Source organism: Pogoniulus pusillus, chromosome 22, assembly GCF_015220805.1.
Source record: "Pogoniulus pusillus isolate bPogPus1 chromosome 22, bPogPus1.pri, whole genome shotgun sequence".
Lineage (NCBI taxonomy): Eukaryota > Metazoa > Chordata > Aves > Piciformes > Lybiidae > Pogoniulus > Pogoniulus pusillus.
This window is the reverse complement of record NC_087285.1, coordinates 19,764,523-19,788,953: the sequence shown is the minus strand read 5'-3', so window position 1 is coordinate 19,788,953 and position 24,431 is coordinate 19,764,523. Positions and strand designations below refer to the sequence as shown.

Sequence of the window (24,431 nt, the reverse complement as noted above, 5' to 3'; positions counted from 1 at the left end):
GGTGCACAAGTGCAGTGTCACCAGAATTGTACACAAGCACCCAGATGCTCTTTAGTACCTTAAATGGAAAAGTTTCTTTTAGCATTTCTACTTGTCCCGGGTTAGGGCAGATCCCACACACACATACTACTGAAGAAAAATCCTTCCACCTGAATGTGTTGTAGGAGGCTTACTGTCTTTTTCCTAACAACTCTTTCCTTTCTCACTGGAGTAGCAAAATGCTCTTATTATCTGATGTGTGTGGTACTTTGCATGTAATAGCAGAAAAAGTCCAAGCAAATAAGGGCTAAGGGAATAAAAACAGATAAGCCATGAAAAAAGTAATCCAAAACCACAGTGGTCATGAAGCCTGTACAGACGTGCTCTGATTTCTGGTCTGTAGACTAGACCAAATTACAGCATTTATCCAAACTTCCCTACTCTTGCAAAGTGTCTGGCACACCATGTAAAAACTTTTTGCAGACCAAAATCTTTGTAAAATACAAATCATTTCATAACACCACATGAAACTCTAGAACTGCTAAATGACCCTGAGGTCATTAACAGATGACAGTGGAGAATGTTCCTGGGCACATTCAACTGTCACAAGCTGAACCTCTTTTAAAAGTTGGCCAAGCAACTACTTCCCTTTCCCAGATGGTCTTCATTAGCACAGCTTGTATCACAGAGAACTACATCTTCAGGAGTTGCTCTGATGAGTACCTGAGCTTTTCCTATCTCAAAAACTCTGTTCCAAGAAAGAAAAGCTTTTAAAGAGGTATTGTTGCACCACTGCTCAGTTCTGTTTCCAACAGAAGACCACTTACAGATTGTCTCTAAAATCCGTATGGTCTTTTGAGGCTGGCACAAAACTCGGATCTTTATCAGCTCCTGCTGGGAAGGGGGCATCTTGTGAGCTGTTTGGTTTCCCCCAGGTACTTCAAGTGTTACTTAGTCCTTCAGTGTGTCCCTGCTGCACGGTGGATGCGGCGCTGTGAATGAAGCAGTGTCGTAGTGTCACCTAGTGGGAAGTTTGCTTGCTGCCTGCATTTACAGAGCTCACAACTAACATTAAATGACCAAAAGGAAAATAAATCCCTGTGTTGTTTTTACCTGCTTTCTGGTATGCCAAATTTTGCTCTGCTATACTGCTATTAAAAAGAGCTCACCTCCCCCCCTAAAAACCAGGCAATAGTTCAGAGCAGAACAATACATATGCTACACTTCTCTGATTGTCATTTCTTTATATTTATATATATATGTAGTGAGTATTTGGTCTTAACTGATTTAAATACACACTGAGTTCCGTGGCTCTTCTTTTGATTCCATGCCAACATCTTACTACAAGTTTCTGTTCAACATCCTACTCTGCCTTTTCCTTTATTTAAGACACTGATACACAATTCCACCCAATACTGTTTCTGTTTCCTCTCAGAGACTCCAGTGAGCTTTGAAACATGTTTCAAACTGCTGATTCTTTTCAGTAGTAATGAGGATTCTTTTTTCCCAAGGGTGGTACTGGTTGGTACATTGAGATCAGGAAGCATAAAGTTGTGATATGGTGTGGAAGTAAGGATTGCTTTGGCTCAATACAGGTGTGATGACAGCACATCTTTAAAAGAATAAATCACAGAATAAAGTGATTGGAAAGGATGTGAGCTCATTAACTGCACTCAAGACAGAAGAATAGCTCAAACTGTTGCCTCTAATAACTTCATCACTGTTATAGTGGTGTAATTTATTCACTGCTATTGTGAAGGATTGGTTTGTGTTCAGGTGGGGGGTTTTAATGACTTCCTAAATAAAGGTGTTATTTCCTCATACTGTTTTTACTCAAACAGCACCCACTTACCCCAGTGCACAATAGTGTGAAGAATGGGGAGGGATGGAGCAGCACAACATAAGCAAGGAACATTATATTGGTATTTGATGGTGCTGCAGTCACAAGAAGATGATTTTTTATGACTTACTGCCAGAATGCCAGTGCAAGGTGGATCCAGCTCTACTCAGTAACCACTGAATTCTTCTTGCTAAATACTGTGATTTGTATTGCTCTGTGAAACATGCTGCTGTTAAACATACAACACACTGAAAGGAGGGGGTTTTAATGTTATGTTGTTCCAGCTATACCTGATACTTACTACTAGCAGCCTTTGAAAGGTCAAAAACTTGGCTAGCTCATTTGCAGCATAACCTGTTTTGCTGATTGGAGATGTTATAGACAGCTATTTGTGAAAGCTCACCCTTTGGCATACAGTGGCATTTCTGATGATTTTAAATATTTAAAGTGTGGTTCTTTTGACATGTTGAGTGTCAAAAAAACATCTTACCTCAAAACTCAATAAATCTGACACGAAGAGGAATTTACCAAATCAATTGTCTTGCTAAGCACAATTGCATGAGAATTAATATTCCACTCAATATCACTGAACAGAAATAATATTGCTTCTCCTGTTTTGAAATTATCTATCTTCCATTTTGCCTAGCAGGCTTTTATATAGTTTCCTGATTAAAGTAGGAATCCTTTAGGACTAATTTTTTTTCTGTATTTTTACTTTGCCATTACTTTAATATTTCAACTGGGATTCAACTTTCTTTCCCCCTTAAGAAGAGAGAGGAGGAGGGACGATAAAACTAAACAAGGCCATGCAAGATCTGCACGGAAAAGGAACTGAATTTCACTCAGCTCAGACAGTTCCATAATGACACTTTTTCTTTAGAAGCATCTTGTTGCTTTCTATGGCCTGGAAAATGAAAAAGCAGTAAGTTAGTCACTGAGTTCCCTGAGTTACTTTTCAGTGAGCCCTAAGAATTTTCAGTCTCAAAAATTCTACTCTTGTGATTGCACAGAATTGACATTTATATAGTCTGCCAGACATAGACAAGCCATACTGGGCTTTCAAAAGAAAACATTGCTCATCTTCACATGAGTAGAAAGAGATGAACCAGTGATCTGTAAAGAGACTATAGTGGTAAGATATCATTTGCAAAAGAGAGAAATAAAACTAAGCCTGCTCTCAAAGCTAGACGTGAACAGTGTTACTCATGCATAGTGCCTCTGCCTGAAAAAAATCTGTGAATTGAAACCAAACTAATACCTTTAAAAAAAAAAATCAACAACAAATAAACTTCTTTTTTATGTACTTAAAGCCATGTGTCCTGTATAACCAAATCTTTTTTGGCTTCCCCAAATGCCTCACCTCTTAGAGAAACTGTACTTTGTACACAAAACAAACCTCTTCCACTTAGGGCTCGCTTACAATGTTACAAGAGTTCTTGCTTGCTTTAAGATGTGTGAGGAAAGAGGGTATTTAATGCATTCAGTGGCTGACTTCAAAACGTTTAAATCATTTTGACCAAACAGTATTAAATGGAACATAATTAAATCATATGGTTGTGTAGCAAAAAAAAAAGTAGCAAATCGCTTGTGCACAGGACAAACTTCTCTGTTTCATCTCAGCAGACACTTGAAAAAAGTGATTGAATGTTTCTTTTAATGACTTAACAATGTTTCTTTTAATGTAACTTATGAAAATATAATCACAGACTACAGCTATGGTTTCAATTAATATTTTTACAAAGTAGCTACAAGGCTGTAAAGTAGTTTCAAGGGCTGTAACCGTGAGTCTGATGCAGCAGAACTTTATGGGAGCAACACACCTCTCAAGGTAAATAGGAGTCTGAGTTTGCTCTTATTTTCTCAGTCACCAAAGTTTTACACCCAATTCTCCAGATGTATTGAAAAAGAGACATTATTTCAGTGCTCTAGAAATCTGCTTTTCTTCTCTAGCCAATGTTGCCTTCACCAATACTGTGGACAGTAAAAGGCAGAAAACCAATGTCAAGTCAAACAGGGTCATATTCACACAATTAGGAAGACCACAGGCTACAAAGTCCTTGGGCACTGCTTCTTTACAAACACAGCCAAGTACTGCTGGAAACCACAAGATGGAGTAAAACTTATTCCTAGAACCTTTTAGCAATAGTAGCTTCTAGCCTACGCTTAGCTCTTTTGAATCACGGGTGGATAAGAAGCTGCTGATCTCTGAATCCTCCACAAAAACATAAGAACTTCCCTGTGCTTTGTGGAACAAAAGTTAAGTTTTCAGTGTAGTCTGTAAGACAGAATGGATCTTAAAGTGGCTTACAGCACAATAAGATGCAGACCTGAAGGTTTGTTTGTTTTTTTTTGCTTCAAGACTACTAAAAATTATCTTCGATTCTTCCATTCCTTTGTCCTTCTCATATTTCTTAACAACAAACCCCAGTTTCCCTTATGTAGCAAAAAAAAACCATCATCCACTATCTCATGGCTATATGAGTGATGTGTTTCAAACATACACGGTTGCTGGGTGGAAAAACTGATAGTGCTATGCATCAGTAGGCTACATCAATATTTGAGACACCCAGTAAGATCAAATTTTCATACCAGGCCAATTTCAGTTCCCTTTCATGACAGATCTTTTCTACCCAGCAACAGGCCAAATGCATTAATGAAGCAGCCTTACTGACTACACCTGTTTTGTAACATCACTGATGCAAGCAAGCACTTCTCAGAACAGTGAGCCACTGCTTTAATCAAGTTATGATGGCTTCAATTATAGGCAGAGTAACAAAGATCTCTTTAACTTGTCACAACTTAGCTGCATAAATCTGAGATGTCAAGATATTACACATCTTCAAATTGAAAATGGCATCTGGGAACACAGCAATCAAAATCTGTGAAGCGTATTCCTGACAGGGAGGTCAGGAGCGTATTCTGCCCAGGGAGGTGGTGGAGGCACCGTCCTTGGGGGTCTTCAAGCAAAGCCTGGATGAGGCACTTAGTGCCATGGTCTGGTTGACTGGATAGGGCTGGGTGCTAGGTTGGACTGGATGATCTTGGAGGTCTCTTCCAACCTGGTTGATTCTATGATTCTATGATTCTATGACAGGGTGCTGGGCCATCTCACCTAAACTGTGCTGTTACCTGGAAAGGTTGGACAGAAGATCCCTGAGATGCCTTTCCACCAAGACTGAGAGACCTGAGGCTGAGAGAGGATCTTATTAATGTCTGTAAATATCTGAGGGCTGAGTGGCAAGATGAAGGTGATTGTCTCTTTGTGAAGGTGCTCAGTAGTAGAAGGAACACCAGCCAGAACACGTGAGGAGAAACTTCTTCCACTGTGGGCCAGGAGGAGGTTGCTCTCTTCTCTCAGGTGGCCAGCACCAGAACGAGAGGACACAGCCTCAAGCTACGCCAGGGGAGATTTAGGCTGGAGGTGAGGAGAAAGTTCTTCACTGAGAGAGTCATTGGACACTGGAATGGGCTGCCCGGGGAGGTGGTGGAGTTGCCGTCCCTGGAGCTGTTCAAGGCAGGATTGGATGTGGCACTTGGTGCCATGTTCTGGCCTTGAGCTCTGTGGTAAAGGGTTAGACTTGATGATCTGTGAGGTCTCTTCCAATACTGTGATACTGTGATATTGTGAGTAGCCTACCCAGACAGGTTGTGGACTCTCCTCCTCTGGAAACATTCAAAACCTGTCTGGATGCATTCCTGTGTGAGCTGCCCGAGGTAAAGGGTTGGACTCCATGATCCCTGAAAGTGCTTTCCAACCCCTGACATTCTATGACTCCATAACTTGTAAACTCTTTCTTGGTCTCGTCCTCCGCCCCTCCCGCCTTCAATCTCTCAGGGTGAATACAGAGGAAAGTGCCCCGTGCTGGACAGTGTGGTTGGCAGCCGGCTCCGGCGCGCAGCAGGCTGGCAGGGCTGCGCCGGCTGCCCGCTCACGCCTTTCCCCGCGGCCGGCGGCAGGGCGTGGGGCTGGGGCTCGATTGCTCATGACTGTGTCATATGACTCGCTAAAGATGGCTGAAGGGGAGAGCTGCGCCGCAGCTGCCGCCGAAATAAAAGACTTCGAGATTATTGACAGAAAACAGATCCCTAGCGCGGCCGAGCTGAAAAACGAAGAAAAGGAGAAAACGGAGGAAGGGAGGTGGTCTGCTCCTATCCTGTCGTTGGCCAAGAAAGCCTCAGAAAACTTAGCGCTGAGCTACGGCAACGCTCTGAAGTCTGCATCTTTGGTAGGATTCATACCCAAAGCAGTCAGCAATGACAGCACAGCAAAAACAAGTATGGTGACGCTTATTCAGTACACTTGCTTTTATGGTGCGCCAGTAAGCTTGCTCCAGTAAGTGGTGTTGGGCAGTGGCAGGGATGCGTGGCTGATACTTGGGGAGATTTATTTTCCTTAAGACTGATGCTGCAGGGTTTTGTTTAAGCAAAGTTACACAAAAAACCCACGGATGTAGAACTTACTAGGATCATAGCACTCTTAAACTCTTAATTTTCGGGGTGAAATTAGTTTTTATGCAGTAAGCTTTCATCTAATTCCTTTTCTCCCTTCCAAGTTCAGCTTAGCAGCAGCCTGACTGCCCTAGTGAGTTTATTATCCCTGTAAGGTGTGCGGCTTCAGAATGTGCTATGCTGTGCTTCTTGTGTAGCTTGCATGTCAGAAAGGGAACGAGATAAGATACAGAATTGCTATAATTTAATTTTTAACTGTGCTAAAAATGCTTTCTATGTAACCACAGCCTGCTTCATTAAAGCTCTGTATCCATGCACATAGCAGCCATGCAGATCTGTGGGACAGAGCTCTTTAAAACTGCATTCAAAGGGCTGTGAGTTTGATTCATATGGAAATGAAATCTCAGTGATATTCATAACGTGGAAACAGAACTATTACAATGTAGCAGCGATGAGGCCTGGAGTCTTGTACTCCAGGGCCTCGGACTAGCACTTAATGATCTCGGAGCCATGGAGCTGTTTTGCAAACTGGTGCTGACTTTTTTAATGATACTAAGTATTCACACCGGAGTGCGTTTGGGTGGATTCATGGTGAAAGAAGCTACTGCTGATGGACCTTTTTTTATTCCTTCTGTCCAGACAGAACCAGATTCTTGTCTTTCCCTGCATCTTTGCTGTCTACAACTACCTGAAGGGAGGTTGTAGCCAGGTTGGGGTCAGTCTCTTCTCCCAGGCAACCAGCAACACAAGAAGGGGACACAGACTCAAGTTGTGCCAGGGGAGGTCTAGGCTGGATGTTAGGAGGAAGGTCTTAACAGAAAAAGTGATTTGTTATTGGAATGAACTGCCCAGGGAGGTGGTGGAGTCATTGTCCTTGGAGGTGTTCAAGAAAAAAATGGATGAGGCACTTAGTGCCATGGTCTGGCTGAATGGATAGGGCTGGGTGATAGGTTGGACTGGATGATCTTGGAGGTCCTGGTTGATTCTGTGATTCTATGGTCGCTAAGTCTCACACCAGCTTCTCACATATTTGTTTGCTGGATGCTCACCTTGAACACTGGGATCTAACCTGGCAAAGGGCAGAATATCTTATTTTCTTCAGTTGCTTTTGGAATAATGCTGCAAATAGATGTAGTTCAAAACAACACACAGCACTTGTGCCCTTGCCTGAAATGGAGCTCCTAAACTTAATGGAGCTTGTACCATAAACTTTCTGCTTCTTGTCTGTGAAGTTAGGGAATATAACACTATATCCCCAAATTGTTTTACGTGCTGGGACAGTACATTGCTAAGTTTTATGGAAAATTCTATATGAGAAGTCTGTTAGTAACTCAGATATGAAATGTGAACAGGCTAAATTAAGCCACCTGTTCACTGTAAGCTTTTCCCAAGCACTCACTAGAAAATCCATTTAAAGCAGGTATTTTTAAGAAACAAGCTGTGGCCTGCAATACCACTGGTGTAAAACTAGCAACTTGTTTTGTGCTGCCATCATTTTTCCCCCAGAGATTTTCTAACCTCTGTCTGCTGCTTCAGATTTGTTGATCTCTTGCAATCTGTGCAGCACACTATGCAGCCACATAGAGAGGAACATCATAAAGTCAGTGTCTGCCTTTGAAGAAGCTACGTCTTGCCTTGCATAGAAGGCTGGGAGCTACAAAGCTTAAAAAAGCACAAATCAAGGAAGAATTGCAGCCTTAGAGAGATTGAGAACTGTTAGCTTTTCTCCCTGCTTCAGTGTTTTCACACTTCAAAAGTGTGCTGAAAAATTACAGTAAACAAGGCATGGGGCTTCAAAAGGGTGTTCAAAGGGATCTGTTGAATTGAATGAGAGGGGAGGCCATGGGACTGCATTCTTAAAGACTGCAGCATAATGTCTGTGATCTTTTGCACATGGGTAACTTGAATCCCCATCTTTGAGGCTTGGCTTTGGTAACATGTTTAATACCTCCCCATTTTGCATGTGCCAACAGTTTGCAAAACATGTGCTTGACTCTGTAAATTCACAAGTCTAAAAACACAGTCCAAGCAATTATTTAATGCAGTGCCTTATTAAGACACTATTTAGTTGAGATTTGTGATTATAAAGGATGTTTCTTTCAGTTTTTTTTTTTTGGGGGGGGGGGGGTGTCTTTTGTTGTGCTTTCATCATTTGTTTGGTTTTGGTTTTAATAAGTCTTGTAAATAACAGGATACACACCCTGGGCAAGGCTTACAAGGGAAGTGGAAGTCCAAGTTTAGGAAATCAAAAGCAAGTTGTGGTGTTGCTACAGAAACATCCTGGTACCCAAAGAAAGTCACTCATTTTTCTGTTTCTGCAGTCACCTTTCCCCCCCCCCCCCCCCCCCCCCCCGTTCCTGATAATATTGACACCAAAATTCAAACTATTACAGCCCTTTTAATCCTGTCTCAAGACATTTGATGCAGTCATAGAATCAAGCAGGCTGGAAGAGACCTCCAAGCTCATCCAGTCCAACCTAACACCCAGCCCTGGCCAATCAACCAGACCATGGCACTAAGGGCCAGTTTGAAGCATCCACTACATCGACTGTAGTCAGATGCAAGAGGCTACTGAGAAGACAGGACTTGGTGTACTTTTTGGTTATTAATTTGATGAGAATGACTGTTTTCTGTCTTCTGGCACAAGTTTTGCTCATTTTAAACTGTAAGTTAGCATTATGTGCACAGGAAGGAAGGTCACAGTGAAAGTCAGTACTGAGGAGACCTCAGCATGGTGTGAGGGCCAGAGTTAACCACTTTGCACTCTTAACTTTAGGGGCTTTACCTATTAGACCAGGTCTTCTGCAACGGCAAGCGAGTACGACCGCGTTTGATCCACAGGTGACAGCAGATTCTCCTAATAACCCACCGCTGGCTCAAAACATCCTTTAGGTGGCCACAGGTCGGCAACTGGCGGCATCTCTCAGAACCTGCTGTGGGCTGAAGGGAAAGCAGCGGATGACAGCCTGGTTTTGTCTCGCTTTCCCGTTGGAAGGAGGAAAGCCTGCCGGGGCCTGGCGGCGGGGGTGCAGCAGTTGCTGCCCTGCCGTGCGGCTGAGCTGAGGCAGGGCCGCGGGCTCCAGGGGCGCCGCCAGCGCCTCGCCGCACGGAGCCGTTCTGAAATGGCGCCGGCGCAGCCCGCCCGCGGCTCGCCAGAGTGGCCGGGGGGCGGCGCTGCTGCGTGCGCTGTCGCCGTGGTAACGCGGCCGCGGAGGGGCCGCCGTGGTTACGCGGCCGCGGAGGGGTCGCTGTGGTAACGCGGCCGCGGAGGGGGCGCCTCAGACCCCGCAGCCCAGGTAGGGTATTCCCCGCGGCCGCTGAGGCCTGGGGGCAGCAGCTGCTCTGCCTCCCCCCACCCGCGTTGGGGCAGCTTCGGCGGCCAGCCCCCGGGAGGCAGCTGGTGCTGGCGGCGGCCCCGCTACCCGCGGTGTCGGCTCTCGATCTGGTGTGGGTATGGGGCTTCACCGGTGTCTTAAAACGCGGCTTTTCTCAGCCGTTCCCCTCCGCAAGATGGAGGCCAGGACGGGGACTCGCCGCACCTGCCAGCGCTGTGAGGGCTCCGGAGTGAGTTTCTAAAAGCAGCTCTTCTTTCTCTGCCCGCGGTGCTCCCGCCCAGGTGCGCGGTACCACACCATGGAGGAGAGAGCCAACCTCATGAACATGATGAAGCTCAGCATCAAAATCCTGATCCAGTCGGCCCTGAGCCTGGGCCGGACCCTGGACTCCGACTTCCCTCCCTTGCAGCAGTTCTTCGTGGTGCTGGAGCATTGCCTCAAGCATGGGCTGAAAGGTGGGCACCAGCTCCCCTGCTGAGGAGGGGCTGCTGCATGAGTCTGTGCTGTGTCTTGCTGTGTCTCCGGGTTTGCTTCTCTGTGACTTTAATATTAACCACGTACAGTGTGTGATGCTAATCAGTGTGACTTTGGCCACAACAACCCCAAGCAGCACTACAGGCTGGGGACAGAGTGGCTGGAGAGCAGCCAGGCAGAGAGGGACCTGGAGGTGCTGGTAGATAGTAGCTGAAGATGAGCCAGCAGTGTGCCCAGGTGGCCAAGAGAGCCAATGGCATCCTGGCCTGGCTCAGGAGCAGTGTGGCCAGCAGGACAAGGGAGGTTCTTCTGCCCCTGTAGTCAACACTTCTCAGGCCACACCTTGAGTGCTGTGTCCAGTTCTGGGCTCCTCAATTCAAGAGAGATGTTGAGGTGCTGGAACATGTCCAGAGAAGGGCAGCAAGGCTGGGGAGGGGCCTGGAGCACAGCCCTGTGAGGAGAGGCTGATGGAGCTGGGGGTGTGCAGCCTGCAGCAGAGGAGGCTCAGGGCAGAGCTCATTGCTGTCTACAACTGCCTGAAGGGAGGCTGTAGCCAGGTGGGGTTGGTCTCTTCTCCCAGACAACCAGCAACAGAACAAGGGGACACAGTCTCAAGTTGTGGCAGGGGAGGTCTAGGCTGGATGTTAGGAGGAAGTTGTTGGCAGAGAGAGTGATTGGCATTGGAGTGGGCTGCCCAGGGAGGTGGTGGAGTTGCCATCCCTGGAGGTGTTCAAGCCAAGCCTGGATGAGGCACTTAGTGCCATGGTCTGGTTGATTGGCTAGGGCTGGGTGCTAGGTTGGACTGGATGAGTTTGGAGGTCTCTTCCAACCTGGTTGATTCTATGGCAGATATGACTATGTGATTTCCTTCTATTTTGTGCCTCCTAAATTCTCAGGGTATTTTTAGTAGCCCTTTTTCACTGACATATTAGGAGCTGTTAAAATAGAGTAAAACACAGTCCAAAATCTGTAATTCTGGAACTGTAAACCTGTCCTATCTCCTCACAAACATCTCTGTGTAATTCCTTTAGTGAAGAAGACTTTTATTGGACAGAACAAATCGTTTTTTGGTCCTTTGGAGCTAGTGGAAAGACTTTGTCCTGAAGCATCAGATATAGCAACTAGTGTCAAAAATCTGCCAGAGTTGAAGTAAGTCGATCGTTGGCGCTGATGCATTTTGCTTCTGGGTAAAGAAATCCTGTAGTGTCTTCCCATCCATAAAGAGATCTTGTTCCCAAATAGAAGAATAGGGTGTGTAGGAGACACTGACTTCTCCAGGAGATGAGGATAGCTCAAAATACTCAATGCTTCAGATTCATACAGTTGCTGTGAGATTTGAAACAGTGTTTGGAAACTTCTATAACCTTGCTAAAGATAACAATAAAGAATTCACATATGCTTTCTTTGATTCTCTTTCACTCACTTCTATGACTTCCTGTCATTTTGTGCATGTGTTAGTATTTGTGGAAGTCAGGACTATGGAAGGAGACTAGCTGGAGTGTTAGGATGCATCAATATAGTTGGGTTATGGTGGTAGTTGAAAATATGTCTATCTATCCAACTTAGACTTTATGCCTTCCCTTTGCTGAAGCAATGTGATATACTTTAATGCTTCTGTGTTATGGAGACATTTCGTTTCCACAGGTGTTTTAATTTTGGAGATGTGTATTTTTGTAGTAAATAACTTTCATCTCCTTTAATAAAGAGAATTCCAAGTTACACAAACCTATGTAATCAAACACTTTTTTACCAAAACGAACAACTTTTCATTTTAGGACTGCTGTGGGAAGAGGAAGGGCTTGGCTTTACCTAGCACTCATGCAAAAGAAACTGGCAGATTATCTCAAAGTACTCTTGGACCATAAGCATCTCTTAAGGTAACAATGCAATCATATGTAGATTGTGTTCTCTGAATCGCTGGAACCTTGGCCTCTAGTAAGAGGCCATCAGTCGGCCAGTTTAACTCCAGGCTTGTTTTTGTAACCTTCAGAGGAGCAAGCTGTTCATTGCTTGTGAAACTGCATAGGAACAATTCTGAGAGTTCTGCATTTCTGCCTTGTGCAGTAAATTAGTGAGAGGGGGATGATCATCTGAGCTGTATAAGGGCTACACTGCTGTCTGCATGCTTTCATGAGAGTTGTTTGCTGTAGTGACAGTTACAACATTTCTTCCAGTGAATTTTATGAACCTGATGCACTGATGATGGAGGAGGAAGGAGCAGTCATTGTGGGTCTGCTAGTTGGACTGAATGTTATTGATGCAAACCTTTGCTTGAAAGGAGAAGACTTGGATTCCCAGGTGAAGATTTAAAGGTTAAATAAGATCAGTTGGCACAAGATTCTAGTAGCACTAAGCACATCCATAAATGCTTTGCTGAGATGGGTCCAGAGTCCTGCCCAAAGTGTCCTGTGTTGAAGCTTGTCATGTTTCCCACACCCCATCAAAAGAAGTGTCACAGCATCCATCTCTTGAAGTAGCAGTTGATAAAACTGCTGTCAAAAATAATAACTGCTGGAAAAGTGAGCACACTGAACATGGTTATTTTGATGCTTTTATAACAAGCAGTAGCTTGCACATTTGCTCCAGCTAGGAAGCCTGTAGGTATTCTCTGTGTCTCTAAACTTATACTTCAGGTTTTAACATGTTTCCAATGCAAAGTAATGCTGTTGCTGCTATGCAGAATTGCACTGTAAAAGTGTGTTAATATCTTCAATATATTTTTCAGGTTGGAGTGATTGATTTTTCCTTGTACCTTAAGGAAACACAGGACAGTGATGGCAAACAGTATGTATGGTGAACTAGTTTTTCTCAATTATGTTTTTAACAGAACAGACCTCTCAGACAGTCTGTATGAGTGCATGAGTGCTGGCTATTTCAACCTCCTTTAATCAAACAGAACCCCAAAGAGATTTTGTTAGCTAAACAGAAGTGTTAGCTTTCAGAGGTTGAGCTTGTGGCAGTTTTAACAGCACAGCATGAAGAATTTATGTCTAGAGCTGGAACCAAATTAAAAGCAAACAAACATTTAGATGGCTTTTTCACTTGGTTTGAGGAGCCATGATCTGCCAGGCCACCCACTGCTTTGTTTCTAAGCACCATTTCAGAAATGCTATAAATTTAGTCTTTGTGAGACAAAAAAAATAGAGTCTGGAGCTGTGAGCATCACTCTATCTAGAATCCTTACAGTGAATGGAGAGGCCTTCATGGTTTGTGTGCTTCTGTCACTTCAGAACACTCCACTGTTCAGCAGCAGGTGAGCAGCTGGTTTGTCTCTGTGGTGCTTCTAGTTCAGCTCAGGCACAAGTGTTTTTTCTAAGAAATGGGGAAGAAGTTCCAGCTCAGTCTGCATGTCTGTGCTGCAAGCCCCAGTGCAAGCTAACCCTTGGGAGGGAAGGGATTTCTTCTCAATCAATACATTCTCCCTTTTGCAACTAGAGATGGAGGGATTACAGCTGTCCTTGACCAGAAGCATTATGTGGAAGAACTTAACCGACATCTAAGGTGGGATTTTCCTCTATTCTAATGCACAAACACCTGTCCTGTTTAGCTTTTCCAGTATGGCTTCAAATGTCTCTGCTCCCCATCTTGTACATTTTTGTCTGGCATTGAAATGCCTTTTCTGATTATTTCCCAAAATCTTAGTTTAATTTCGTAGTCTTACTCCCCTGCACTCAACACTGGTCAGGCCACACCTTGAGTACTGTGTCCAGTTCTGGGCTCCTCAATTCAAGAGAGATGCTGAGGTGCTGGAAGGTGTCCAGAGAAGGGTGGCAAAGCTGGTGAAAGGCCTGGAACACAAACCCTATGAGGAAAGGCTGAGGGAGCTGGGGTTGTTTACACTAGAGAAGAGAAGGCTCAGGAGTGACCTCATCGCTGTCTACAACTACCTGAAGGGACATTGTAGCCAGGTGGGGTTGGTCTCTTCTGCCAGGCAACCAGCAATAGAACAAGAGGACACAGTCTCAAGTTGTGGCAGGGGAGGTCTAGGCTGGATGTTAGGAGGAAGTTGTTGGCAGAGAGAGTGATTGGCATTGGAATGGGCTGCCCAGGGAGGTGGTGGAGTCGCAGTTCCTGGAGGTCTTCAAGAAAGGACTGGATGAGGCACTTAGTGCCATGGTCTGATTGACTGGATAGGGCTGGGGGATAGGTTGGACTGGATGATCTTGGAGGTCTCTTCCAACCTGGTTGGTTCTATGATGGTGTATGCAATGCAGAAAACAAGTCTGTGTGATAATAGTTTACCATTCTTGAGACTCACTAGTGATTAACAAAAGTTTGTGGTGCTACTTCTTTAAGAGAAAGCTATTACAAGTGCATCTGGAAATTATTATTTGGAGGAAGAGTCTCTGTTCTTCCCCTATAGGTTGCCCAGTGGGAGGAGCAGGCCTCACTTACCCTTTGAACATGAAAGGTGTTGAGACAGCAAAAGCTAAACTAGAAGAGGGCTGCCAACTGTAGGGAAATACATGACCCACTCAGTGCTAAAGAGGGACAGTTGTCATTTTGACAGCTCACCAAAGTATTTCATTGTTAACAAATGAAAGATGGTAAAATTAGGGTTGAGAATAGGAATATATTGACTTTTCTTTTATTGTTTTTATGCATCTCTTTTCCTTGTTGCAGTTGCACAGTTGCAGATCTTCAGAACAAAATAGACTGCTTAGAAAAGACTAATTCAAAACTGCAGGAAGAGGTTTGTGTCTGATTTGTTAAATATTTCTCATAGCTCTTTTCCATCACAGACAAAACTCCCTAAGAATATACCTTAAACCTAAATTGAGTTGATACAAATGAAATGTGGGGGACTGGTAGGACTGGCATGAGGAAAGCTCTGTGGAAAGCTTGTTGTGTCAGCTGTTAAAATGCTTTTGGACATCTGCTTGGTAGCTGAGTTTCCTTAAGTTGCATTGGGGTGTCTGCCCAAAAGTAACCACTCTCCTGAGATGAGCATGCCCTGTCCTCTCCCTTCTCTGCACATGCAGGTGTGTATTTGTTTATCATATCAAGCTATGCCAGGGGAAATTTAGGCTGGAGGTGAGGAGAAAGTTCTTCACCGAGAGAGTCATTGGACACTGGAATGGGCTGCCCGGGGAGATGGTGGAGTCGCCGTCCCTGGAGCTGTTCAAGGCAGGATTGGACGTGGCACTTGGTGCCATGGTCTAGCCTTGAGCTCTGTGGTAAAGGGTTGGACTTGAGGATCTATGAGGTCTCTTCCAGCCTTGGTGATACTGTGATACTGTGGTATGAAGTTCTCAGAACTTAGAGAAGGAAAATGATCACACTTCTGTTAGGAAATCTTCTCCATCTGGGAACTGAAAGGGGTGCAGCAGCATGGTGATAGTGGTTGCTGATGTCAGGGTTATATTACTGGGTTCATTCCAGAGTGTAACTGCATAGTCTAATGCTTTTTGGGGTATCTCCACTTGAAAGCACTCCAAAGTTCCTCTAGTGAATGCCAGCCCTGACTTGCTACATGACTTCCAGTCCATACCACAGGTCAGGTGGTCAGGGTCAGACAGCTTTGGGATGAAAGGGGAAGTGAGAAGTGCTACAAAGGCTGAGCTACTAACCTGAGAATTCCCCCAGATGTTGTCATGCTTGTAGAGCGGTTGAGTACAGTTATGTTCTCTTTATAAACAGCTTGCAGCAGCCACTGACCGGATTGGAGCCCTGCAGGAAGAGCAGCAACAGTTAAAACAACAAAACGAGTTAATTCGTGAGCGGAGTGAGAAGAGTGTAGAGGTGGGACAGCCACTGCAAGATAATGAGGATCCTGCAAATGAGTGACCTTTGATCAGCTGTAATCAACCTCTCAGCAGCACTGTGAAACACAACACTAAGCACAGTTCAGCGTTGCTGCTGTGCAGACCACTGGTTTTGTGTGTAGACTGCTCAGGTGTTAGATTTTGCTGTTCTTTCCTACACACAAACACATACTTGCAGAAGGGAGAAGTTAAAATACTAGAGTGGTTTCTTTTTACTTTTACTGTATTCTTTGAAGTTTCAGCTTATTAATTGTAATGTAGGAGTGCTGAACCAGCCCACGGAAATACCCTGTTAAACACAGTAACTTAAGGCACACTTTAAAGTACATAGTTTTGTGATCTTACTGCGTTCAGTTTTGGGCCCATCCCTACAAGAGGGACACTGAGTCCTGAAGCATGTCCAGAGAAGGGCAACAAAGCTAGTGAAGGGTCTAGAGAACAAGCACTAAGCTGATTAGCTGGGAGAACTGGAGATGTTTAGTCTAGAGAAAAGAAAGCTGAGGGAAGACCTCACTGCTCTCTACAGCTACTGGAAGGATGTTGTAGTGAGATGGGGTCAGTCTCTTCTCTCAGGCGACAAGCAGTAGGATTAGAGGAAATGGCCTCAAGTTGCACCAGAGGAGATTTAAGTTGAATATTAAGAAAAATTCCTTACTGCAAGAGTGGTCAAGCATTAGAACAGGCTGCCTAAGGAAGTGGTGGAGTCTCCACCCCTGGAAAAGTTTTTAAATGTATTGATAAGGGCCATGGTTTAGTGGGCATGGTGGGTTTGGGTTGAGGGTTGGCCTTGATGATCTTGAGGGTTATTTCCAATCTTTATGATTCTATGTGGCTTTTTTGCTCCTGTTTCTTGTAGATAACAAAAGAAGATACAAAAGTGGAATTGGATACTTACAAGCAGTCACGTCAGGGGCTTGATGAAATGTACAGTGATGTGTGGAAGCAGTTGAAAGAAGAAAAAAAAATTAGGATGGTAAGGAAACTTATCTGTAGAAAGTGAAATGAAAGATACAGGATCCTGTGTGCTTTGGGCAGTGTTGCAGGCCTAAGATGTGTGCTGTGCACTTTTTGTAGCTATTCAGGGTTTGTAAAGGAATTGCAAGGGGCATTGGTCATTAACAATGTCTGTAAAGAATGGGGAACTGGGGCTTTTGGAATGCTGAAAGTAAAAGGTCTTTCCCTGTTTAAGAACCTACCAGTGTTATTATAGCAGAGGCTAAGATCAAAACACAAAGAGAGGTGAGTGTCTCTGTGAGGGAAAGCTGGTGTATGCACAGCACTTGTGCACATGGGAAGCTACTGAGTTACACACTGAGCTCCACACTCAGTGCCAGCAGGTCTGCACCCTTGTCCTGATCTGTGAGGCTGAAATTGTGTTTTGGGTTTACTAATTTAATGTATTGTTTGAAAGCTACTTCTGTGAAATCCTAGCTTGGGATTATCTGAGAGTCATACATAGCTTGTGGGCTGGGGTTATGTGGAGTTTGAAAATGCTTCTCCCTGACATGTGACCACGTAGCAGTAACTGGGAAATCTCTTTGGAAGGAACTGGAGAAAGAGTTGGAGCTACAAATTGGAATGAAAACAGAAATGGAAATTGCCATGAAACTGCTGGAAAAAGATACTCATGAAAAGCAAGACACTTTAGTTGCACTTCGCCAGCAGTTAGAAGAAGTGAAGGCTATTAACTTGCAGATGTTCCACAAATCTCAGGTATGCACCTAGTGGAGAACAAAAAGAGCAGCTGCAGTGCTGCTCTTTGTGTGTTAGTTGTGCACTGGGGGTGCACAGGCACTTGGATGCATCTGAAGTGATGCTTAGATGCAACAATTTTAAGACTGTTGGGGAATTATTCTATTATCATACCAATAATGAGGCATATTGGGTATCTTTGGAAAGAAAGGAGGTTTCCTTGAGTGTGCTGCATGTGTGCCTCAGGATCATACAGCAAACACTTCAATAAAAGGAGAAGGTATTTGCAGGAGTCTTTTGTTGTAGCCACTAAGTTATTAGTCTAAAAAAATTACTGCCCTCAGGAACTGTCTTGATTCTCTTTCCCACCTGTGTTGGCCTGCCTTTCACCTGCACCACATGTAAATGTTTACTGCAGAAACCAACAGGAGGCCTCTAACCCAACAGAAAACTGCTGGTTACTTTTGTCTGTCTCCTCCAGCCTGCACTCAGATGGTCAGCTGAGTGCTACAGCCCGAGGAGAGGCAACTCTGAGTCTGGGGCAGGAGGAACTGTGTGGTCAGGCTACCAAACCATTGTTGGGTTAGGTACTTTGTTACACCCCCTTCATGAGAGCTGCCTCTCCAGATGCAGGATGGTTAGAAATTAAATTACAAACATTTTGCTTTCTGGGCTTGTCTTCCTTCCTCAGTCTTATCCTTACCCTGGCAGCTTTTAGAGTTGACTTTCTCCAACCTTTTTGTCATGCATAGTGCAGGGGGTTGGGGATGTGTTTGTGTGATACTTGTCGTTTGGCTGCATTGTGGTGGTTTGTCTTGACTGGTTGTTTGGTTTTCACTTGTATGAAGAGTAGACCAATAGGCGTTTCTAGAAGGAAGTGATGGAGCAGTAGTGCTCACACAGAACATACAGAGCTGGTCTGTGTTAATGAGGTGAGAGGTTATCTGGTCTCCCCCTCCCCGACCTGGTGCCAGGAATCCAGAGACTTCTCCCAGTTTTTGTGGACTGTTTCCTGTTCAGGCTTTATCCAGGCCATTCAAAATTCAAATCATAATGGATATTCTTACCCTGCCAACTTCATCTGGAAACTCCTTTCTTCAAGCTCGTTTCTAAAGAGATTTTTTTTATCTCACAGCTGGCCTCACAGGTCAAAAGTTAGTACAGCCCAGGTTCTTTCCTGAGCTCTGTACAAGTAGAGGAGTGTCTACTCTGCTGTTATCAGCATTTTGTTTGTACATTCCAGTTAAGCCCAGGCATGGCCTGAAATAAGCTAAACAGTCTTTATCTGGTGTCAGGCTGTCGTTAAACACTAACTCTTTGTGCTTTAGAAAACTACAGTGTCTCACCTGGAATATCTGCTCACTCCTACAGAATGCAGAGTGTTCATTACAACAGAAAACAGAAGCAATATCCTCTTTTGAAGGAAAAACAAATGAGATGATGTCCTCTATGAAACAAATGGAAGAGAGGTAATAATTACAAGCTCCCCAAGTCAGCACTGAAGTCAGTAGAATGTTTTCCACCTGAAACCTGTACAAGATGACCTCCCACACAGCTCCTGTAGACATTTGGGCATGTGTGCCAGTACAACGTGCTTTTTGCTTTCTCCACCCTCTGTACTTGGCTGTTCTCTTTTCCCAGGCAAACAGGCCCACCCTTGACCCCTTCCAAACCCATGGCTTTTTCCACAGGCAGGCAGGCTGTTTAAGGACACTCATTCTGGGGGTTGTGCTGCAAGTATTGCTTTCAAAAGTTGGTTTTGCCCACTAGCATTTTCAGTTCAAGCTCTGTTTGGTAAAAGAATAGAATCATAGAAAGGTCTGGGTTGGAAGTGACCTCCAAAGGTCATCTTCTCCAACCCCCTCTGCAGTCAGCAGGGGCATCCTCAACTAGATCAGGTTGCCCAGAGCCCTGTCAAGCCTCATCCTGCATATCTTCAGGGATGGGGTCTCAACCACCTCCCTGGGCAACCTGTTCCAGTGTTCCACTGCCCTCGTGGTGCAGAACTTGTTCCTGACATCCAAACAAGGTGGTGTAGGTGAATCGACAACTAATGCTCCTTACCTTGTAGGTTGCAGCATGCAGAAAAGGCAAGACAGGCTGCAGAAGAAAGATGCACCAAGATGAAGCAAGAGCTTGCTGGCAGGCTTGACACTTGTCGGCAACAGATGTCCCAGCTGGACAGCAAATGGTACTTAATCCAGACAGGGCTGTTCCTTCCCTTCTGCTGCTCCCCTACAAAGAGCTTTCTAGTCCCTTCGTGCTCAGGTCTCCAAAGTGGTAGGTTTGAATCCTGAGGGGTCAGCAACTATTGACAGCAGTGTGCAAGCTGTAGGAGAGCACAACACTTCTGCATAGTGCGGTTAGCATGAGGATTTGAAAGTGCTTGCCCCAGAAGCTTCAGCAGAGAGCACAGAGTGCCAGCGGAGATCTGGCCTTTCTGACTCGCAGTGCAGCTTTCAGTTGCTGGTTTGCTGCATCAGGAGTTGGGTACAGCCATGTTTGTGGGCTGAGCACAGCTACTCATCCTGCCATCCAAACAGACTGGGGGTTTGGGAGGCCTTTGGGGAGCATCCTGGTGTTCTTAGAATCTCTAAAGATTTCTAATACTTAGAGAAAATGCTTCTTCACTGTTTAGGTGTCAGGGTTTACACACAAGTAGCCAAATGTGTACTTGTGGGGATTGGTTTGGTGGTTTGGGTTGGAGTTCTTTTGGCTGGTTTTATTTCCCTTCTTCTGGTCATGCATTGCTGCTTCTCTGACCTGAAATTGCTACTACAGTTTTTGATGTCTGCTGCCATAACATCCCTGTTCTTTCTTTTCCCAGAACACCACTCTAGCTGTTGTCTTCTTCTGGATAAGTTTTTTTCTTGTACTGTTGCTATCCCTAAGTGCTACAGATTTTCTTTCTGCTATAGTGTTTCTTAGAATGAATTATTTTTATATAGCTCAACTCTGGAAAAGGAGTTAAAATCTGAAAAGGAACAGAGACAATCTTTGCAAAAAGAACTGCACCAAGAGAAGGATGCTACCAGTCTGCTCAAAACCGAACTGCAACAAATGGAAGGACTGAAAAAGGTATGTGCAGTGCAAATGTGCCCTATGGCCAGATTAGCACTGACTTAGAACCAGTGCAGTGTTTGCAGTGTTTCCCCTGGACTGTTCTCCTCTGAGCAGTTTCAGCATCCTGGCCAACCACAGCAGCCTGCACATGAAGTGCTCATGCAGGGTTGAGGCAAAAAAAAAACATTTGCAACCTCCTTGGCCAGTCCTGGCCACCTGCCCTGCCTCTGCTTCAGGGGGCTGAACCACTGTGTGCCAAGCAGCTGCAGCTAAGGTGGCAGAACTGGGTACAAGGCACTCTATCAGCTGTCCCCTGGTGAGGTGCTACTGCTCAGGGAGGAAATGGCAAGTTGAAGGCTTTCAGTGACTGCAAGGTTTTCAGCTGTGTGTAATAAACACATTTGCAAGCATTCAGAACAGCTGCAGGCGATTTACTTTCAATGCATGAACTTCCTTGTTAGCTTGAATTGAATTTGTGCCTGTGTATGCAGCAGCCAGGTTTTGAGGGGACAACTGTACAACAGTATGTGTGCTCATGTGTGGGAACAGAACTGCTGCATTCTAGCCATGCTCAAGGGGGATTAGAGTATGAAAATCATCCTTTTTCTCTTAAATATGGTTACATGATTTCATTGTTTCTGCAGAGCCCTTGGGTAGTTCACTCTTCTAAAAGGGAAGCCTGGGAGGGAGATGAGTAGCTTTGCTGGCTGGCTTGGATAGACTGATTTAGGTCAGCTTTAGCACTTGATTATGGCCTTGATTTTATAGGAACTGAGAAAACTGCAAGATGAGAAGCAACACTTAGAGAAAGTCTGCGAAGAGCAGGAGCAAGCTCTGCAAGAAATGGGACTCCACCTCAGCCAGTAAGTTCTAGGAACTGAACTCCTGTGAGTGACATGACCCAGAGCAGGGAGGATCAAACTCTAGCAAAGAGTTAACTCCATTATAGAAATCTGTAAACATGAGAATTTTGGGAGGCAATTACTCTGCATGAGAATCTAAACAATCATAGAAAAAAAATGGAGGCAAGATCCTTGTATGAGTAAGCAGCTGAAACAGAACTGAGCGTTTGTTCTGTCGTTTCCTTAGAGCAGGACTTTTCCCACGTTCTGCACAGTGTACCAAATGGGGCCAGACCCGAGGGGCGAAAGCTTCCTGGTGGTACTGGGCAGTTCAGAGCTGGAACAGGGACCTGACTGAAGAGTTAAGAGTTTGAGTTCAGTGGCTGGGCAGTGGAGCAGCAGATAAAACTGAACACAAATAAATGTAAAGTCATGCAGAGGGATTTTTTTTTTCCAGGTCAAAGTTGAAGATGGAAGATATTAAAGAAGTAAATAAAGCTCTAAAGGTACTCTCCAGCTCATGGAGATTTTGAGAAACATACAGATTTCATTTAACACCTTCACATTTCACCATGGCTCTTGAAACCAACAAAGTTGGTATACTGCCCTTCAGTTTCAGTTTGTATGTCTATTTCTACAATGAGGTTTTCATTCCGGTTTTCTAGGGTCATACCTGGCTGAAGGATGATGAAGCAACACACTGCAAGCAGTGTGAAAAGGAGTTCTCCATCTCCAGAAGGAAGGTTGGTGCTGTTCTGTGGATTCTTTTTAGCTTTTGCTATGGAGAGCAAAAACTGCTGTTGCAGGGTTTGTTAGGGAATACTGACACTGCTTCGAGATCATGTTGGTGTGGTAACTGGAGAGGGAAGAAATTTGGCATTTCCCACCCTAAAAGTAATGTCCTTCTGTGGGGATGCCTTCCCTGCTGGGGAGATGTCATGGGCTGGGTTCTCTCATATGTTTTATCTCCCTTCCCCCTTGAGCTGTGTGCACTGAGGACTGGATGCCAACAAGCTGTTCTTGGTGCCTCAGTCACAGAGAACTGCTGCTGGAGTCCTGCTCCGTGGTTTGAGACAGCTGAGGGCTGCTTGCAAACCAGGCGCCAGATTTCCTCCACGCAGATCCAAAACCCTGTGCGCTCTCCTGAAAGCCTGGGCCTGGCTGTGTGGTGATGCAGGGAGCTGCCGGGCCCTCCAGCCCCTGGCCAGGCTTCCTTTGCCCGCCAGCTGCTTGGCTGTGAGGGGGGCTGGGCTGCGCAGAGCTCACACTGCTGCGTTCAGTCCTGCGCACAGGAGGAAGTGCTGCTGGGAGCGCTGGGCCCGATGACGTCAGTGGACTCGGAAAGCTTTGCTAAGCTCCGCGTTCGCTTCCTGTTGTTCAGCGTGAGGCAGCTGTGCTTGTTCCCTTTGCAGCACCACTGCAGGAACTGCGGGGACATCTTCTGCAACACTTGTTCCAGCAATGAGCTGGCGCTGCCATCGTACCCTAAGCCGGTCCGCGTCTGCGACACTTGTCACACTTTACTCCTTCAGCGCTGTTCGTCCAACTCCTCCTAAGGCCCTCCTGCCCCAGCCAGGAGCGTTTAACATTGGAAAGTAGCCATTACTTTTTTAATCCTGAACGCCAGGCACCCCTCGTGCAGCAGCAGGCTGCCAGGGCGCCGACAGCTTCCACAGTAAAACAGCAGTACAGAATAACTTGTAGGGATTATGCAAGCTACTGGTTCTCCAACTGGAATAATTCAGACTATTCTATCAGCTGTAGTTTCCAAGTTCTCTTGGAAACTAAAATGCAAATTCACTTTTCTGATTTTTTTATAGGCAATTTGTATTGAAGTTTGTATATGGCATTTCTATGTTGATTTGACCATACTACCATGTCACTCTGCACTTCAAGTCCTCTCAGACCTTCACTGTAGCTGCTCCTGTTTGTCTCACTGGGTCATGTACAGTTTTATATTTGCTACAAGGACAGAGAAAAGTTGATTTATGAATTGTCTATAGAAAGAGCTTTATGATGAGTGTTGATGAATGTGCCTTCTGTTCACTGCGGGCAAGCCCACACCTTGTACTTGTTCTGTAAGTCGCTGCGGCCACACTACAGTAGTTGCACAGTAAAGCCTTTTGCAAAAACAAAGTAAGGCTGCAGTTCTGATTTTTAACAGCTCTCAGTCACAGATCTTGTAAAGGAATCTCCTTGCATGGCCACGTACATTCAAGGGCTTAAACTAAACTAGAGGTACCAAAAGAACTGATCATGTGCATATCCTCCAGGAACGGGACAGATAAAGCCAGGAACTGCTTTCCAGAAAGTAGGTAGTGACATGAACCTGGGCCACAGGCCTAGCCCCAGGCCTTCTGCCGATCTCACCAGCAAAGCTGTTTTCTGTGGGCTGAGCAGGGCTGCAGCAAGCTGGTTCAACAGCATTTTGTGGCACAGCTGGTGAGTCAGGGTACAGAGTATCACAGCAATAATGGCAGCCAGGTGACCCTAACAACACCCATACTGCTGGGCAAGTGCCACAGCTTTTAGGGTGAGCAGGGCAAGTGTTCTTTCAGTCTTCATATAGACCAGCACAAACCCCAGTGAGATCTCTGCTCTGCCACTTGGCTCTGCAAGTGCCTGCAGCTCTAGTAGAAGCTCAACAGAGGCATTTCCCTACACCCTGTGACTCAACTGCAAGCAGCATCCACTCTGTGAAGCATCTTTCCAATAAAGCAAACACATCCTGAGAGTACTCAGGAATTAATTCCAACAGCTCCAGTGCTAGAGAATGGGATGGGGCTTCCTCCACTGCAGAAAGGGACCTTAAGGGAAGAACGGTTAATTAGAAAAGGCAAAGGCACAGGAGTAGAGTCTGTTATTCTAGTGGAAAGTTCCAGTGCTCAAAAGCTGTAACTAAGCTGCTTATAAAACCACATCTTTAGGCAGGGTGTTTGACAAGTTGAATTTATTGAAAGTTGGTTGCACTAATCTGCAAAGTCCACGGAGG

The 24,431-nt window shown here is 45.1% G+C and overlaps 1 protein-coding gene across 3 annotated transcripts; it reads left to right on the top strand.

Moving 5' to 3' along the window:
- Positions 1–5,801: 5,801 nt before the first annotated feature.
- On the top strand, positions 5,802–23,575 carry RUFY1 (RUN and FYVE domain containing 1). 3 transcript variants are annotated; one of them, XM_064162103.1, is made up of 18 exons: positions 5,802–6,094; positions 9,885–10,058; positions 11,109–11,226; positions 11,853–11,954; positions 12,252–12,375; positions 12,803–12,861; positions 13,513–13,578; positions 14,701–14,770; positions 15,718–15,819; positions 16,699–16,815; positions 17,388–17,555; positions 18,906–19,003; positions 19,606–19,725; positions 20,483–20,612; positions 21,366–21,460; positions 21,897–21,945; positions 22,105–22,182; positions 22,852–23,575. In XM_064162103.1, the coding sequence occupies exons 1-18, from the start codon at positions 5,803–5,805 to the stop codon at positions 22,993–22,995; spliced, it is 2,106 nt and encodes a 701-aa protein (XP_064018173.1). In that variant the 5' UTR covers position 5,802; the 3' UTR covers positions 22,996–23,575. The 3 variants fall into 3 exon arrangements, with proteins under 3 accessions (XP_064018173.1, XP_064018174.1, XP_064018175.1); XM_064162104.1 differs by having other exon boundaries at positions 5,965–6,045; XM_064162105.1 differs by lacking the exon at positions 5,802–6,094 and adding an exon at positions 8,867–9,564.
- Positions 23,576–24,431: the final 856 nt, after the last annotated feature.

Bases quoted from the DNA above. Each gene is read 5' to 3' on its own strand.
- RUFY1 (XM_064162103.1), top strand. From the start codon at position 5,803: ATGACTGTGTCATATGACTCGCTAAAGATGGCTGAAGGGGAGAGCTGC. The intron at 13,579-14,700 runs GTGGGATTTTCC...TCCTTGTTGCAG, and splicing joins GAACTTAACCGACATCTAAG to TTGCACAGTTGCAGATCTTC. The intron at 15,820-16,698 runs GTGGGACAGCCA...TGTTTCTTGTAG, and splicing joins GGAGTGAGAAGAGTGTAGAG to ATAACAAAAGAAGATACAAA.